Source organism: Carex rostrata, chromosome 25 (assembly GCF_964058835.1).
Source record: "Carex rostrata chromosome 25, lpCarRost1.2, whole genome shotgun sequence".
NCBI classification, from domain to species: domain Eukaryota; kingdom Viridiplantae; phylum Streptophyta; class Magnoliopsida; order Poales; family Cyperaceae; genus Carex; species Carex rostrata.
In genome coordinates, this window is record NC_135942.1 from 2,444,485 (window position 1) to 2,461,362 (window position 16,878).

Genomic DNA, 16,878 nt, shown 5'->3' on the forward strand with positions numbered 1-16,878 from the left:
CCAAAATTAAATGTAAATATTTTTTTCTTCTGAGGTTTTTATATTCAGATGGAATTGCTCCTGTTATTTGTATGGTTGAGCAGAGACAGCAGAGGTAATCTTTCACTACAATTTCTGATATTGTTTTAGTTCTCTACTGTAATGTTAACTATGCATGTTTCTGTGTAATGAGTCATTTGTGGTATAATATATTGGGCCAACAGAATTTGCTACAAGTTTTGTACAGAGTCCTGTTACTCCTGTAACAATGATCTAATTTTCTTTCTCATGCGTGCAAGTAGTAGATTCAGGCATTCAGCTTAGCAAATAGCAATAGTAGAATGAAATTAAGCAAAAAAGCATCACATGTATGCAAATCAAACATTACATTGATAAAATAAAGATGATATATTTGGGTAACATTGAAAATCTGTTAATGCTTCGTTTGCGCTTATTTTTTCTGTTTCTGATTTATTTCTTCTTTCGCCAAACTAGGAAAAAAAAAGCTCATTTTAAACAGGAAACAAAAATTCAAGTATCTAAAAATAAAATTTACAACCATCTCAACTTATACTTTCCACCAAGAAACTCATACTAACAAAAAAAATATTCTGACAAAATAAGATTTGGAATAAAAGAAATACGTATAATAGAGACAATTGTGAAATATGATGTTTTAAATTGAACAGTTCTTCTTATTGAAGAAAATGTGATAAACAACTCAATAAAATGCATTATTTCTCTACTTCTTTTAGAGGCACAAAATTCAAATTGTTAGAAATATTTGAAAATAATAAAGAAAAAAAGAAAAAAAAAATGAAATTTCTACAAAAAAAGAAAAAAAAAAGAAACAGATCAAAGAAAGGGAACGCATATTCCCTCATTGTGCGGCTAGATCTCATATTCTCATTTTTTTTTTTTTTAAAAGAAGTGGGCTATGTCACCGATTTTCATTGCAATAAATCATTACAAAGTTCATTGGTATCAGTGGTACCAAGTACAATACAAGCATACTAATAAGCAAAAATAACAAACAAAGTATGTCAAAATAATAGAACATATAGAACCCTATTACAACCTACATATCACTCATATACCTATTGAAATAAGTAAAATAGCCCCTGAAAAGCCATCATATCACCAATAGACCAACATATGCATAATAGACTCTTCAAGCTAAGAAATCTCAAAACAGTTCATCAAAGCAATTATAAACCATATAACCTAACAGACAAGTATATAACACCACAACATAGAACTTTAGCATAAAAGACCCTAGAAAATTAGGTAACTGCTATTGATAAGTTGCTGCCACTATCTCATGTACTATTTGAGGATCCTTCTTCATCACTTAAATTGATCTCTACTCCAAGCATAGGGGTTGAAACCTGTGTATCCCCCATGGAAATGACCATTGTAGACCCGCTCAGGCCCTTCAAATCACAAGGTAGAATTAGATTCAAGGCACCTGTCAGATTTTTTATTTTATTTAAAGCGCAAACTCTAGCAATAGTTAAAAATTTTGCCCCCAATATTTGGACATCCTGTAACTTACCCTCTTTAAAGATAATCATATTCTTATCCAACTATATATTCCATAAAACTGATCCTCTAATAATTTCAATTATATCTGGTCCCTTTAAAGGAATACAGTAGTCCATTTCCCACAGAGCACCGATAATATTATAAACAAAAACAAAATTATTATACTTAGCAATTCAATTCCAAATTGATCTTGCATAGTTGCAATTCACAAATAAATGATCCACACTTTCCATGTGAGAACAGTACACACACTTGGTATCACATGTCCATCCCTGTTTACTTAATCGATCTTTAGTTAAAATGCGCTTTTGCCTAACTAACTATAAGAAAATCTTAATTTTTAAAGGTATTCTAGCCTTCCAAATTATTTTTATTGTTATCCAAATTATTTCTCACTTTTATTGTTATTCAAATTAATTTTCTTTTAAATTATTTCATCTTATTCTTTAACCTGCATGGTCACGCGGTAAAAGTGGATGATAAATATGTGGTAACCGGTGCGGATTTTTTTTTAAATATCCAAAAAAAAAATTATTTTATTAAAAATAACCAGTTTTTAACTGAAATTTTAAAAATACCCCCGCGAAAAAAATCCGCGCTCCGACATTTTTATTCCGACCCGCATAAAAAATCTGCGCTTCGGCCTTTAAATTACAGATCCGCTGCACGGATCTTCAAGCAAATGCGCGGCCCTGAATTATTCTTTGGAAGCGCAGAAAATATCTGCGGCCCGACCTTTTAATTCCGAACCCCTGTCCCGAACAGAACCCTCATTTTTCTCTCCTCTTTCGCCGTTTCCTCCTTCTCTCTCTCCGTGAAGCATCTAGACCAGCACCCACCCCCGCCCCCTCTCTCTTTCGGGCCGCAGATATTTTCTGCACTTCCAAAGAATAATTCGGGGCCACGCATTTGCTTCAAGATCCGTGCAGCGGATCTGTAATTTAAAGGCCGGAGTGCAGATTTTTTATGCGAGTCGGAATAAAAATGCCGGAGCGCGGATTTTTTCTGCGGGGGAATTTTTTAAATTTCAGTTGAAAACTGGTTATTTTTAATAAAATAATTTTTTTATGTATTTTTTAAAAAATCGGTAACTGGTGCATGCTCGTGGAGTAAAATTGTAAAAGCATGATTTTGCAAATTAAATTGTAGGGTCAGTGGATTTTGGACATATAGAATTATAGACCATGAGCATACAAATGGAGTTATAGAGGGGCTTCGAAATCCGAAATCGGATCCGAACGTACTTATCGAGTTTGATTTGTCTAGAATTAATTCGGACCGTTGATTTCTCATGCAACAGCTGCTGGACTCCTGAAATCCAAGATTCAGACAGGTTGTAATAGGGTATATGAGTGATATCACCATCTAAAGGATTGTTAGATAAAAAATCGAAGTTCAAAAATTTCAACTAAACCCAACAAAATAAGCTGAAAAATCGAACTATATTATTTAAAATTTATTAGTTCGGTTCAACAGACCATATAAATCGAGCCAAATGAACCGGACTATACATTTCATTTTGAGATTCTTTTTTCTAAAAAAAATTCCACTTATTCCTGCGAACAAAACAAAACAAAAACATTTAAGAAAATAAATATTAAAATACCTTAAAATTCCATTTTCATGATTTTTTTATTTTTTTTTGTTTTGAACTTAAATAATATGAAGATTTTGTATTATAAAATGAGAGTATTTTAATGTGTTGGCATCTTCTATACTTTCAAATATGTAAACTTTTAACAAGAAAAACTTATAATTCAAAGAAAATAAAGTTTTGTAACATATACCTTATTTGTGATCCCCAAGACGGATACTCCGAGCTGTACTTCTAACTTCAGACCCATCAGCGTCCTCAATCTCATCCTGAAGTTAATCTCATGCAACAGCTTTCGTGCATGGAAGATAGATTTCTGAGAACTTCTTCACCACACGGGAATTGATACATCACATTATAATGAACTTGTTTATATGATTGTTTTCATAGTATTATCGGATCTAATGAACTTGTTTATAAGATTAGTATAAAAAGTTCGGGAATTTTCGAGGGACTGAGGATCGGAGACTGTTAGCTGCTTCCTTTTTTATAATTTGAATTTGAATTTTGATCTTATTGAACAATGGGTATTAGAATTTGATATTGGATTAAAGCGGATTTAGTTTTTTTAGATCTGCTATCTCGTTAAAGATATTTTTATAATTATAATCCAATATCTAAATACAGTTCTCATCAATTAATCATATTGAAAACATGAAAACTTAAATTATAGATAAATCTGATTATCTACTATATAGTAGGACAGCAATCGACTATTTAGAATTCTCAGCAACTTAGAATTGAAATTTAAATCAGATGGATTACATAATTTTCAATTCTATTTTTCCATTTTTTATAAATGGAGTTAATTACAAGGCATAACGGCCATGTAGACACATGCCACGCTTTTCTTTTCTTTTTTAAGTTTGTTTTTTTTATGCTAATCCTATAATATATTTAATTTTATAAATAAATGAAGAAAAAAAATGTATTTCATAAATATTTTTTAAAATTATTTAGAAATATTGTTAAATTTGTTGGGTGATACAAAAAAATCCTATACAACAACAATTAAAAATCATGCTGGATACTTTGGAAGTTGAGAAGTATAAAATACTCACTAGTGTTGTAAGTAATGGTAGGCAATTGTCGGGCTGACAGAGTACCGTTAAGCGATTAATCAAATAATCGGCTGAATAGTCAAAAAAATCTATGACAATTTGATCACCGCCAATGACTAATCAGCCGATTTATCGGCTTAAACTAACGGTTTTTACCACACTGATACTCACAACACGATTAAAACAGAAGAATGAGTACATAAACACAACAGTGAAGATTTAAGCACCATGTCTTATGGAGCTGAAAATTTTATTTATACCATCTTAAAAAAAAAAATCAAATAATTATGATTTTGAGAAATTTAATTTGTAATACGGCAAATTGGGTGTCGGTTTGAAATTGCGGACACTTTTTTTTTCAACACTGCAATTTTGACTACCGGCTAAAATTGAATGAAATATAGATCTTTATGCTGGTAAAAAAAGTTGGCGTGCTAAAGACGTTATTTTTTTTGGCCCGCTACATAAAAGTTGTATATATTAAAAGCTAAAGATCGACGTTACGTGATATGTTATTTTCGATTGAAAAGAAATTTCACACGACACACAAATTACAAATTACGATCAATGTATATGACATAACAAGTCGTGACGAAACTGATAATATCGTAACTTTTACTTGGCTACTTCAAAGAATGATGAGACATCGCCCAAGGAATCGTACTTCTATTAGAATTGATCGCATGATCTATTGCCACATTGAATGCCAAGGGCTAGATTTGCACAATTTTATACCCAATTTTGCAATCAATAATACTGACTCAAGTCAAGTCCCCTGTAATTTGTACACCCGAAGAATGTTTTCGGATCATCTGATCTAATATCGTACTTTCAATTATTAATTAAATCCATACTGTTCTTTAATTGATTGTTGTACGAATCTTAAAAACGTACCCCTATATGTAAATATATATTGAACTCCTATTATGTATTGACAGAAATACGCGGTACTGTATACAGTATTTCACAGATATGCTTCAAAATAATATTAACTATGTCCACGGTATCTCAGTAGGGGTGAAAACGGAGCCGGATTATCCGGCGGATATCCGCTCCGTATCCGGATATAATCCGAATCCGGATAATCCGGATTCGGATAATTCCCGGATACGGATTCGGATAATTTTCGGAAATCCATAAAAGATCCGGATACGGATACGGATACGGATTAGGAGTCCTAAACGGAGCGGATATCCGGATTCGGATAATTTGGCCAAACCCATATAAAAGAGGAATAAATATTTGCTATAGGTGGGATTTGAACCCATGTCCTCCCATCTCAATGCCTTAAGACCAAACTTCAAACCACTACACCACAACATCTTTTGTTACCATACACTTATTTGATATATATATATTATATGAATAGATTATCTTTCATCTCTTATAAGTTCATTAATATTTATATTTAATGTTTTAATTAATATTTGTATTTTAGAAGTTCATATATCTTAATTATCCGACCATTATTCGTTTTATATCCGTATTCGAATCCGTATCCGTGGACTATCCGTTCCGTATCCGTATCCGTTTAAGGCGGATTTGGTTTTGAATTTTGATATCCGTTTACTATCCGTATCCGTATCCGTATCCGCTCATTATCCGACAGATGCGGATATGGTATTAGCATTATCCGCTCCGTATCCGCTCCGTTTTCACCCCTATATCTCAGTCATTTAATAAATAAAAAAAATAGCAAAGAAATACTGTTCACTGTTGACAAATACTGACAAAAATCTTGAATTTCAAATCAGGACCAATGCATATCTGGCGAACATAATAATATCAAATTTGACAATAAAATCAAAAATTTTCTTGTCAACTTCTGTTTACAGAGCATAATTAATTTAGCAAGTTGCCAATAAAATTTTCTTCCAGCTTCTATTGTCAGACTCAACCATCCGTTCCCCCATGGCAATTATATCACTGACAAGTTAATTAGCAGCTAAATATGAAAATTTCTGTCTAACTAGCACCGTACAATATTAACAAGTAGTGGGGCTCTTCTTGCCAACCAAACATAACTAACGAATCTTTACATACATAATAATTAATTAGTAATTAAGAGATGTTGTTTACTAAATTAAGTATCATTCATAAGCTCCCTCAAATATAGCATTGATAATGAGCGAAATAGACTCAACTATCATCGAGAAATATGCTAATCCGACAACTAATTAAACACATCTTATTGTACACGCACAATAGCTCATACCATTAGCTTATAAATAACAACATATTGCTGGTAGCAGATGATATCCCCTCCTGACTGCCTCATTTCTCTCGTTTGGTAGAGAGAAAGTTGAGGCAGATATTATGGCTCTCTCTCATTGCATTGTTTTCCTTGCTATTAGCTCCGTTTTGGGCGCTTGTGTTGCGCATGACCTGAGCTTTCCCCATCTTCCTGATGGCCATCATGTGATTGAGTCCCTTCATGGCATTCATGGCCGTCATAGCATTCATGGCCATGGGATTCGTGGCCATAATGACACTCAAGGGTGGCTCTCAGGCAGTGCCACATTTTATGGGTTGCCCACTGCTTCCGGGCCTCCAGACAATGGTAAAGGACACAATGCTTTGTTTAATACACACACACACACACACAAGTTATATATAACAATATGGTTTATTTTGCAAGTAACCTAGTAATCATTAGAGGTAAGATACGCGAACAGATTTTAATTGATTATATTTATAGGTCGATGTTTGTAACAGATTGGCCATGCATTACGACGACTTTGTAAATTGTAATCACTAGATATATATATATAGGTCTGACACTTTGTGAGCCTCCGTTTGAGAAATTTGCTCAGAATTTACTGGTTCCCAAGGCTTCTGGAGGGAAGCTATTTTAATTTGTTTCTTTTCTTCTTTTTTTCCAAAAGTAGATTTTGGAGAAACTTTTAAAAAGTACAAAAATGTAATGGTTCTGGCTAAACGTACAGTTATAAAATTGTGCTCTTAACAAAAATATTTACTCAACAAACATCTTTACTAGCTAATGTTAAAATCTTGCTGATTAATTAGCTAATTAATCAAGAAAAGAGATTTCTAATACATATAAGACCTATAAATTGTTATGCTGTATTGTATAAAGTCACAAGACTGCTTCAAGGGATAATATGCAATTTCCTAACATGTAACACTTTATCTCCTAATTAACTAATTGTTATGTTTCCTTAAACGGATGCATATATACAGGTGGTGGATGCGGATTCAAGAATGTGAACCTCCCTCCTTTCAATTCCTTGACTTCATGCGGCAGCAAAGCCCTCTTCAAAGGAGGCAAGGGTTGTGGTTCTTGCTACCTGGTAATTAATCAGTTCATTTTATAATTTTAATGACATTGTGAAATAGGTTTATAATTTGTTTTGTATTATTCTATTCATTCCATAAATAATCCGGGAAGCGATTTAAATAATAAAGGAAGATAAATCGATTTAAAATGATTAAATACTTTTTTGACGAACAGTTGAAAATGATATATATCGTGATATTGTCTTCTGACAAGCAGGCATGCATGAAATTTTGAATTAAATTTCTAATCCAAAAGTTCATCCTATAAATATCATGAGATATATTCGAATGTTTCAGGTGAAATGTACCAGCCATCCTCTATGCTCTGGCCAAACAAAATTGATTACCATCACCGACGAGTGCTTGTACGGTGGCTGTGCTGATGCAACTTATCACTTTGACATGGCCGGCATTGCATTCGGTTCTTTAGCTTTGCCTGGTAAAGAACTTGCTCTTCACTCAGCTGGAAAACTTGCTGTTCAGTTTAAAAGGTGAGCAAATTTCAATTCAAACTTTTAACCTTTTGTTTTAGACTTGTTCAGAAGGGTCATTTGATCAAAGTTTGATTGAAATATTAACTATTGTTTAATTAACTAGATACGATATGAATTTGGTCTTATATATAGGGTTCCTTGTGACTACAAAGGCCGTAATGTTGCATTCCACATCGAGAAAGGATCCAACCCGATGTACTTGGCTTTCTTAATCGAGTACCAAAATGGCGACGGCGACCTCTCTAATGTTGAATTGAAGGAAGGGTCTTCTACGACATGGACCCCGGTGAAGCAATCATGGGGTAAAATTTGGAGACTCGACTCTTCCCACCCTCTGCAAGGACCCTTTTCGATCCGCCTAACCACCCTTTCTGGTAAAACTTTGGTGGTGAATAACGCTATCCCGGCTGTATGGCAACCCAATACCCTGTATGAATCTAATGTGAATTTTGGAATCTGAGTAAAAAAGTATATACTTCTCTTCGGGAGAGAGTAGCTGGACTATTTAAGAGGGTGATATCTTAATGTATCTTTATGCTATATATATGTATATAGCATGTCTATGTATTTCTACTTGCCTTGTATGATGTGAAACCCGAATATTTGACATGGGTTTTTTCCAATGATGAGTTCCTTTATATATATATCTATTTGCCTTCTATATATATATGTTCGTACTTTAAATTTTTAGATTCCTCAAATCGTAACTTACTCATCTATAAAATTTCCATTGTTATGAAATAAAATAGAAAAACGAATGATAGCAACTGGTGACACAATGGGCCTCTTGAATGTTAAACGAAGTTTCAAGAATACTCCCCCTCTTGTAATGTTAAACTAATAGTATAGATATATTGGACAATGGGCCCCGGAGGCCCATTTACAGCCCAGTTCTGAGCTGACTAAAACAAGTTATTTGAGCATTTACATTGATAATTTAATTTTAATTTTAATTTTTAGGTAGTAATTTTATGTGTAATTTAAAGATGTATGCTCTTAGGTCACACAGGGCAATATTTTGGATAGATGTCACGTCGCTCCATCCAGAGCTTTTAAGTTAATATATCCTTCACTTAAATAAAAACAAAAGAGCGTTTCTAAATATCTATCTTAAAAGGTTTTTAAAAACTATATTCGAAATTCTACAGACATAGTTTTTTACGAGGTTATTATATAAGAGACATTTGGATGATGTTTTAGATAAAGAAGAGATAGAAACGTTTACTGTTCCTCTGTATCTAAATTGTTAATTTACCTAAAATATCGCAGTATTCTATATACATAAAGGAAGCCGTTTTTTTTATCCATAGCATTTAAAAGATATAAATTTTAATTTATGGTATCAAATAAACAAAATCTCCAAATATCTCTAAAGCAAACATTACTTGGGAAAATTAAAATAACTTGGTGAATACTATCAATGATACCATTTTTACCTCAGTACAAAAAAAAATAAAAAAAAATAAATAAAGCTGTTTTTGACAGCAAAGAATTCGGGGCTAAATAGCAGTCTAAAATTTTAGGTTCATCGATCTTGGAATCTGAAAGCAAAGAACCTTAATTGGTTCTTGTCATCTTGAACGTTGCCAAATGAATTAATATAGGAAGTTTTAAAGTTACAATCCACTAAATAATTATATTAGTTGCATTGTACTTGAAGTTAATTAATGCAATATATTATTAAATTCGCATAGAGAATCCGAGGAGATTATACTAGTTGCATTTTACTTGAAGTAAATTCAATGTATTACCAAATTCACATATGGAATATGAGGAGATTATATTAGTTGCATTGTACTTAATGCATTTTGCTTAGGGAAGACTAAATGTTACATTTTGCTTATATAAGCATTGCAGAAATTTGTGATATATGTGTAAAATTTTGTCATCCTTTTATGCTTCTGAAATCTCACTAATTTTTTTTGTTTTGGAGTCATGGATTCTTTCAGCATGGTGGCAGCTACAGGAGTCTACCACTTCAAAATCAACCACTCAGAAACTAAAGACATGGACATTGGTGAGAAAATTACCTCCCCAAATTTCCGAGTGGGTCAACATGATTGGGCTATTACTTGCTACCCTCAAGGATAATAGCGAATATGTGTCTGTTTTTCTAGAGCTGCAAAGAAAATTTGTTGATGTTAGAGCAAAAATTGAATTTGCTATATTGGACAAGGATGGAAATGTTTCGCCAACCACTTTCAGAGAGGCATCGCACACATATACATCACATAAAGAATCATGGGGTTTTCCTCGCTTTTTGAAAAGGATCAAATTGGAGGAAACATACATCAAAGATTGTATTTTTGTAATCTGTGTTAAAGTTACTATAAAAGATGAATCATGTACAGGAGCAAGTTGGAATGCTCATTCCATGTGCTTTCGGCATGAACGCATTCAAAAGTTTCGAGAGGAAACTAAAGGAACTGATGTCACTTTTGATGTCAATGGTAAGAATTTCGTTGCGCATATACTAATCCTGGCAGCTCATTCACCAGTATTTGAAGCAGCATTCTTTGGTTCGATGGCAGAATCTAATATGGACTGCAAGATAATGATAACTAAGATTATGCCTTCAGTTTTCAAGGCAATACTTGATTTTACATACAATGGTGTGTTATCGGTTAATGAGAAACTAGTTGACTGTGAAGAGTCAATGCCGTCTACTGTCTTCCTTCAACATTTGTTCGCGGCAGTGGACCGTTATGCGGTGGAGAATCTAAAAGCTACATGCAAGTATGAATTAGTTCAGTGTATCTCTTTGGACACTGTTCTTTCTATCCTACAATTAGCTGAAAATCACAACTGTAGTGACCTCAAGAAAAAATGTCTCCCGTTCATTGTTCATAAAGATAATTTTGTTTCATTAGTGTTATCTGAGAGATTTATTAATCTGATGCAAAATTATCCCTGAGCTTAAAGGCTTGGCAGAAAACGAGGTTTAGTATAAATTTTAAATTAGGGGAAGAAATATATTTGAAGGGTTTTATATTTTATCATCTTAATTTTTTTTATCGTTTTCATTGATTCCTTCCTTCTTGATGAATGCTTGTAGTTTTGTTAAATTGGCAACTATGGTTTAATTAATCAATTAATCAGTTGTTACTGTAACGAGTTTTCTTGTGCCTTTTTTTGGAAAAGAATTTTGTAGTTCATCGGGAACAAAAATAAATAGTCATTCAAAGAACATGAAATTATTAATGCACTTTGAAACTAGATCTTTTGGAAAAATAAATGATGCATCAGATCACAATTGTGTTGAATACCATATCTTTATAACGAAAGTTACCAAATCTAATAAAGATTCATCCAAAATTGAAATTACCAAACGCAGTTTAAAATCTAATAAAATTCAATTCACAATTGTGTTGAATTCCACTCAATTCATCTATTCTGGTCCAGTCGAACAGGCCCAAATGTGACTCCAAAAGCATGAGAAGAACACATCAAGGTATGTACTTATAACAATAATTGTTCATGAGCACGACTCCTGTTTCTTACTCAAAAAAACAATAATTGTTCATGTCTTTCTGTTTAATAAAACAATAAATGACTCAAAATGTAAAATGCTTGAAATCTAACTAGTTTTCAGATTAAGGAAATATAAAGTAATCAGCATTCTTGAGGACCAATCCTTGTTCCTACATGCTATTAGAAATTTGAGATTTTTGCTACCCTATTTCTTCTCTGAGTCCAACTGAAGTCATGCTCCCTTTAATTTAAAGTCGGTACCAGTACCAGTGTATTATGAGCTCTGGTACACCCTTTTATAAATTCCAGGGGTCCATTTCTAAGATCTTGGAAATTTAAAGGCATGCTTTGTAAAGTTTTCAATGAAGGGCCTAATCTCTCTTCCTTAGCAACTCAAAGAGACTTTCTCTAATTGTTGTCATTCAGTACCACCAAATATATACGTGCCATATTGTTTTGAAAATTCTTTTTTTCTTTTTTCTTTTTCCAATCGATCATACAATACAATCGATCATTCTCGTGCATGTCTTGCACATTAAAATGATTGATTAATTTATGTTCAACTTAATTACTCATCATACAATAATTTTTTTTTTTTTGAGTAAGAAATAGGAGTCAAGCTCCTATTTTATTAACCGCAATTGGTTACAATCATTTAAAGGGTTTTGAGAAGGAACCCTAGTGTAGATTTACAGATGGATGAAAAAAACAAAAATAGAGAAAACAAACAAGAAAAAAGAAAAAAAGAGTAAAGAAAGCGAAAAATAACAAAGTACAACAAATGAAAAGGTTAATTTCTTCTTGCATATAATTCTTCAATCTTCAATCTTCATTCTTCATTATTCAGAAAGTGCCACTGAGATCTAACTTCTTCAACTAAATCGTTGACTGTTTTATATTGCTCTCTAAACAATCGAGCACACCGTTCTCTCCAAAGGACGAATTGCAAGATGAGAATCAATGCTCTGCCTTCTTTCGGTATTGACCTGTTTACCAATTTTGCTATGATATCATTTCCAGAAGTCAAGAAGCCGTGGTGATTTGGCAACAACCTGGTCTCCACCAATTGATAAACTTCCCTTGAAACCATGCACTCGTTAAAGATGTGAGTTGTTGTTTCAATATTCGCACGACACAAGTAACATATACTCACCAAACTAAAACCTCTTTTGTTTAGATTTTCAGTCGTCAAGATCCTATTTAATAGAACCAACCATCCAAAGATTCTGAAACGAGGTGGGGCTTTGAGCTTCCAAATTAGTGGAAGAACCGATTTGATCCTAGGACCATTTTTCAGTGCAAAGTAGGCTGATTTCACAGAGAAAATACCCACTGATTGAGCTGTCCATATTGCATCATCCCGATCATCATTTCTTAACATCCGTCTTACGCCTTGGACTACCCCACACATATCCGATAGTTGTTGCCGTGCAGTCCTTGATAAAACTGGTCTGAATAGATCAGACAGATCGTGCTGCAGCAAAATTTCTTCCAAAGTGACATCCTTTGACCATACAAACGTGTACAGCTCAGAATATTTTTGCTTCATTACGCCACAACCCCAATTCTCATGCCAAAAATCAATTTCTTTTCCATTACCCACAACTCTGTGTATAAATGCTTGAGAAAAAGGTAGTAGTGTTTTCAATTGATTATTGAATAAGTATGAGTGGTTGATATTGCCCCCCGGCCTTGTGTACAGCTCTTGAAAAATTGATTTCCATAGTTTCTGATGCTTTGAATCCCATTGCCAGATCCATTTGACTAATAATGCCAAGTTTAACATTTTGAGATCGAGTACGCCTAAACCTCCAAGTTCCTTAGGTGTACAAACTAAATCCCAATTGACTAGATGAATTTTCTTCTGACCTTCTTGAACACCATGCCAAAGGAACCGCTTCCTGATTTTGTCGATTTCAAAGATAACCCATGAAGGCATTTTGAATACCGACATAAAATAAATCGGTATAGAGGACAAAACCGTATTTGTAAGTAGAACCCTGCCGGCTATCGAGAGAAATTTAGCAGCCCAACCTGACAATCTGTTTGCAATCTTTTGGATCAAAGGTAAGAAAGCCGTCTTTGGCAGTCGGCCATTTGTCAGTGGTAGACCCAAATAACAGAAGGGAAATGTGCCTCTTTTGCAACCCATGATTGTAGTTAATGTTTGAGATAGCTGTTCTGTTACTCCCGATATCAATATCTCAGATTTCATCATGTTAACATGCAGACCCGAGATTGAGGCAAATGTTAGAAGCACAACTTTTAGTAATTGGATTTGTTGAACTTCAGGTTTCACAAAAAATAACACATCATCCGCATAAAGCAAACACGGATGCATCCGTCGTATAGGTAATCTTATTGCATCTAGAACCTGAAGCCTCGATAGCCACCTTGGAAGGAAATCAATCGCCATGATAAACAAAAAAGGTGAGAGAGGATCTCCTTGACAGACACCTCTCTTGAGAATGATCTTTTTTCCGAGTAATCCATTTACTAAGACTTGAGATGATCCCTTTAGAACCAATTGCCGTATCCATCGTTGCCAAATTTCTGAGAAGCCTAAACCCGCCAATATTTTTTCAAGAAAATTCCAATTCAGCATATCAAAGGCTTTGTGAACATCTGCCTTAAACATTGCTAATGGCACATCGTTCCCTTTTGCAAAATGAAGCATCTCTTGCGCATATAAAAATCCTTCTGTAATTTGTCTCCCCTTCAAAAATCCAGTTTGTGACGCACTTAACAATTCTTGTATGCCTTCTTGTTAATAATTAATACAATCTTTCAAAGAAGTTAAGTTAAACATGCCAAATAGTGAAATAGATCCTAAAATATTTTTTTACGGATAACAACACTTATTGTTCGACTTGAGTCAGATATTTGATAATTGATAGTGGGATAAAGTGAAGTGATAAGTAGATAACTATTATTCTCATATTAAAGTAGCGTAAAAGAATTATTCTCTTGTTACCACACTCTATTCCATAAGACCATATATAACACAGAGAATTGTACAAAGAATGAAAGTGTAGACACATATCAAAAAAGAAAAAAAAAAAAGTTCCTTCTTGAATAAAGTAAAAGTTGTTTACTAAATATTTCAAACGATCTTTAATTTAATTCCTCTTATATATTATGTATATTCCGGAGAAGATGCCATCTGAACAATTACAACATTGCTCCAATAACAAAATAAAATTAAAATAAAACAAAGAATCACATATTAAACATCAAAACAACCAATATTTGGGTTTCACATAGTGCACCATAGCTAGAAAGAGCGATGCATACTCATCAAAAAGATCACTGCCATCTAAGAATGGGCAAACTTTAAAGCGCAGCCTGGAAGTTTACTTTAGCATCATACTTAGTGTTGGCCTTCCAGTCAGCTGGAATAGCATCGTTTGCCACTATGGATTTCCCAGAAAGGGTTGTAACCTTAACGGAGAAGGGTCCCTTAAGAGGGTGGGCAGAATCGAGTCTCCAGATTTTACCCCACGACTGCTTCAATGGGGTCCATGTAGAAGAACCCGCTTCCTTGATTTCGAGGTTAGAGAGATCCCCTTCACCATTTTGGTACTCAGTCAGCAAAGCAAGGTAGTTTGGGTTTGAGCCTTGCTCAACGTGGAAGTTAATGTTACGGCCCTTATAGTCACAAGGAACCCTACATTTAAACCAAAATCATGTTATGTATAATTAATTAAACAATGTACACTTCGATAATGGATTTTTGTAAGGATTGACTATCAGGAAAAAATAATCTATTGTCAACATCAATGTAATTTTATGGAACGATCGATTCAGCTGTACAAATAAACTAGAAGCTGTAAAATCACATATGATAGTTAAGAATGAAAACCGCTTACCTTTTAAACAGAACAGCGAGCTTTCCAGCCTTGTGGAGATCGAGTTCTTTACCGGGCAAAGCCAGTGAGCCAAATGCAATGCCAGACATGTCAAAGTGATAAGTTGCATCAGCACAGCCACCATACAAGCACTCATCAGTGATTGTAATGAGTTTTGGTTGGCCAGAGCAAAGCGGATGGCTAGTGCATTTCATCTGAAACGTTCAAAGATCTCGTGAATTTTATGGTTTGAAATTTGAAACGGAAAATTAAAATTTCATGCATGATTGTCATACGGAAATATCAGAATGTCATTTGCAACTATTCATATATTGTGCAAGTGCTACATGTAGGAAACCTATATATCTACATAAAGAAAAGTTGGAAAATATAATGCTAGTGAGGTGCATGTACACAATTGATTTCTGTGGTGGTTTCTTTCAAAAATCTTTAAAATGGTATCTTTAAATATCACTTCCCAGCCACTGTCAGTAAGTATTTTCAATAAAAATAAATATCACTTCCCCTTCTTTCGATGTGATAATTAAGTAGAATTACAAAACAGATTTATAATCACTATGCCACAATCTCATTCCAAGTTGTCTAAATAGTCAACTAACCAAGTAGCAAGAACCGCAGCCCTTGCCTTCTTTCCATAGGGCTTTGCTGCCGCATGAAGTCAGTGAATTGAAAGGGGGAAGGTTTATATTCTTGAACCCACATTTACCACCTGCATGTTTATGATAGAATAATGAACGACCACTTAAATCATTTTGCAAATTTATTAGAGATTATGAATTACATCTTACCCCTTGGAAAGTCAAAAATATTATTCACAATAAATTACTTCTTTGTCATATACTGACACCACAAGTTTTCTTTATGTTGCTTGTTTAAATTAATGAATAGTGCTAATGAATCTTGTAGAAATGTATTAAGTTCTTATGTATGTTTGGACCTTCGTATTCTTAAAACTTAATTGTTAATTCCGATACTGATCATTTGAATTAACTACTAGATCATTAAAAAAAACACATCCTTTGTTTTTACAGTATGTGAAAACAAAAGGGAAGCATTTTGTTACCATTGTCAGGAGGCCCAGAAGCAGTGGGGGACCCATAAAATGTGGAACTCCCAGAAAGCCATCCACCGGTGGAATTGGCAGCGCCCTCAGGAGCAGCGCCCTCAGGAGCAGCGCCCTTAGCAACACAAACACCCAAAAGGGAGGCAATGACAATAAGAGTAATGGAAAAAGTGGAAGTCATTATATTCAATAATCAATCAAACAAGAAGAAAAAGTGGCAAATGAAAGATGGATTTGCTTGCAACAATCCGGATGTTATTTATAGGCGAACTGTTCTCTTCAACTTTGCGTGTGTTATTTTATCTGATTGGGTGTCATAAGAAAGCTTTTAGATGCGAGTGAGTTGGCTATAATATTTACCGTTGGTTTTGGCGAAAGCTCTATATAAGATTTTGCTTAATTTAGCGAAACAACTTCTTTGACTAATTATGTAAAATTTGTTCATGCTAACAGTTGGCGAGAATGCTGTCCTTATAGCCTCATGTGTTCTTATTGTATACTGTAG

The 16,878-nt window shown here is 33.9% G+C and overlaps 3 protein-coding genes across 4 annotated transcripts; 2 read left to right on the forward strand and 1 right to left on the reverse strand.

Annotated features, from left to right (window-relative positions):
- The first annotated feature begins 6,420 nt into the window (after positions 1 to 6,420).
- Positions 6,421 to 8,612, forward strand: LOC144576054 (expansin-B3-like). Its single transcript, XM_078326297.1, has 4 exons — positions 6,421 to 6,739; positions 7,381 to 7,490; positions 7,774 to 7,967; positions 8,103 to 8,612. Exons 1-4 carry the CDS (start codon positions 6,496 to 6,498, stop codon positions 8,428 to 8,430), a joined length of 876 nt encoding a protein of 291 aa, XP_078182423.1. The 5' UTR covers positions 6,421 to 6,495; the 3' UTR covers positions 8,431 to 8,612.
- Positions 8,613 to 9,840: 1,228 nt separating this feature from the next.
- Positions 9,841 to 10,884, forward strand: LOC144543919 (BTB/POZ and MATH domain-containing protein 2-like). The gene has a single exon (XM_078292370.1). It carries the CDS (start codon positions 9,841 to 9,843, stop codon positions 10,882 to 10,884), a length of 1,044 nt encoding a protein of 347 aa, XP_078148496.1.
- A 3,658-nt stretch (positions 10,885 to 14,542) lies between these two features.
- Positions 14,543 to 16,813, reverse strand: LOC144543687 (expansin-B7-like). Of its 2 annotated transcripts, XM_078292046.1 has the most exons (5): positions 16,504 to 16,810; positions 16,374 to 16,473; positions 15,910 to 16,019; positions 15,311 to 15,504; positions 14,543 to 15,108 (listed from the first exon to the last, which is right to left on the reverse strand). In XM_078292046.1, the coding sequence occupies exons 1-5, from the start codon at positions 16,552 to 16,554 to the stop codon at positions 14,775 to 14,777; spliced, it is 789 nt and encodes a 262-aa protein (XP_078148172.1). In that variant the 5' UTR covers positions 16,555 to 16,810; the 3' UTR covers positions 14,543 to 14,774. The 2 variants fall into 2 exon arrangements, with proteins under 2 accessions (XP_078148172.1, XP_078148171.1); XM_078292045.1 differs by having other exon boundaries at positions 16,374 to 16,813.
- Positions 16,814 to 16,878: the final 65 nt, after the last annotated feature.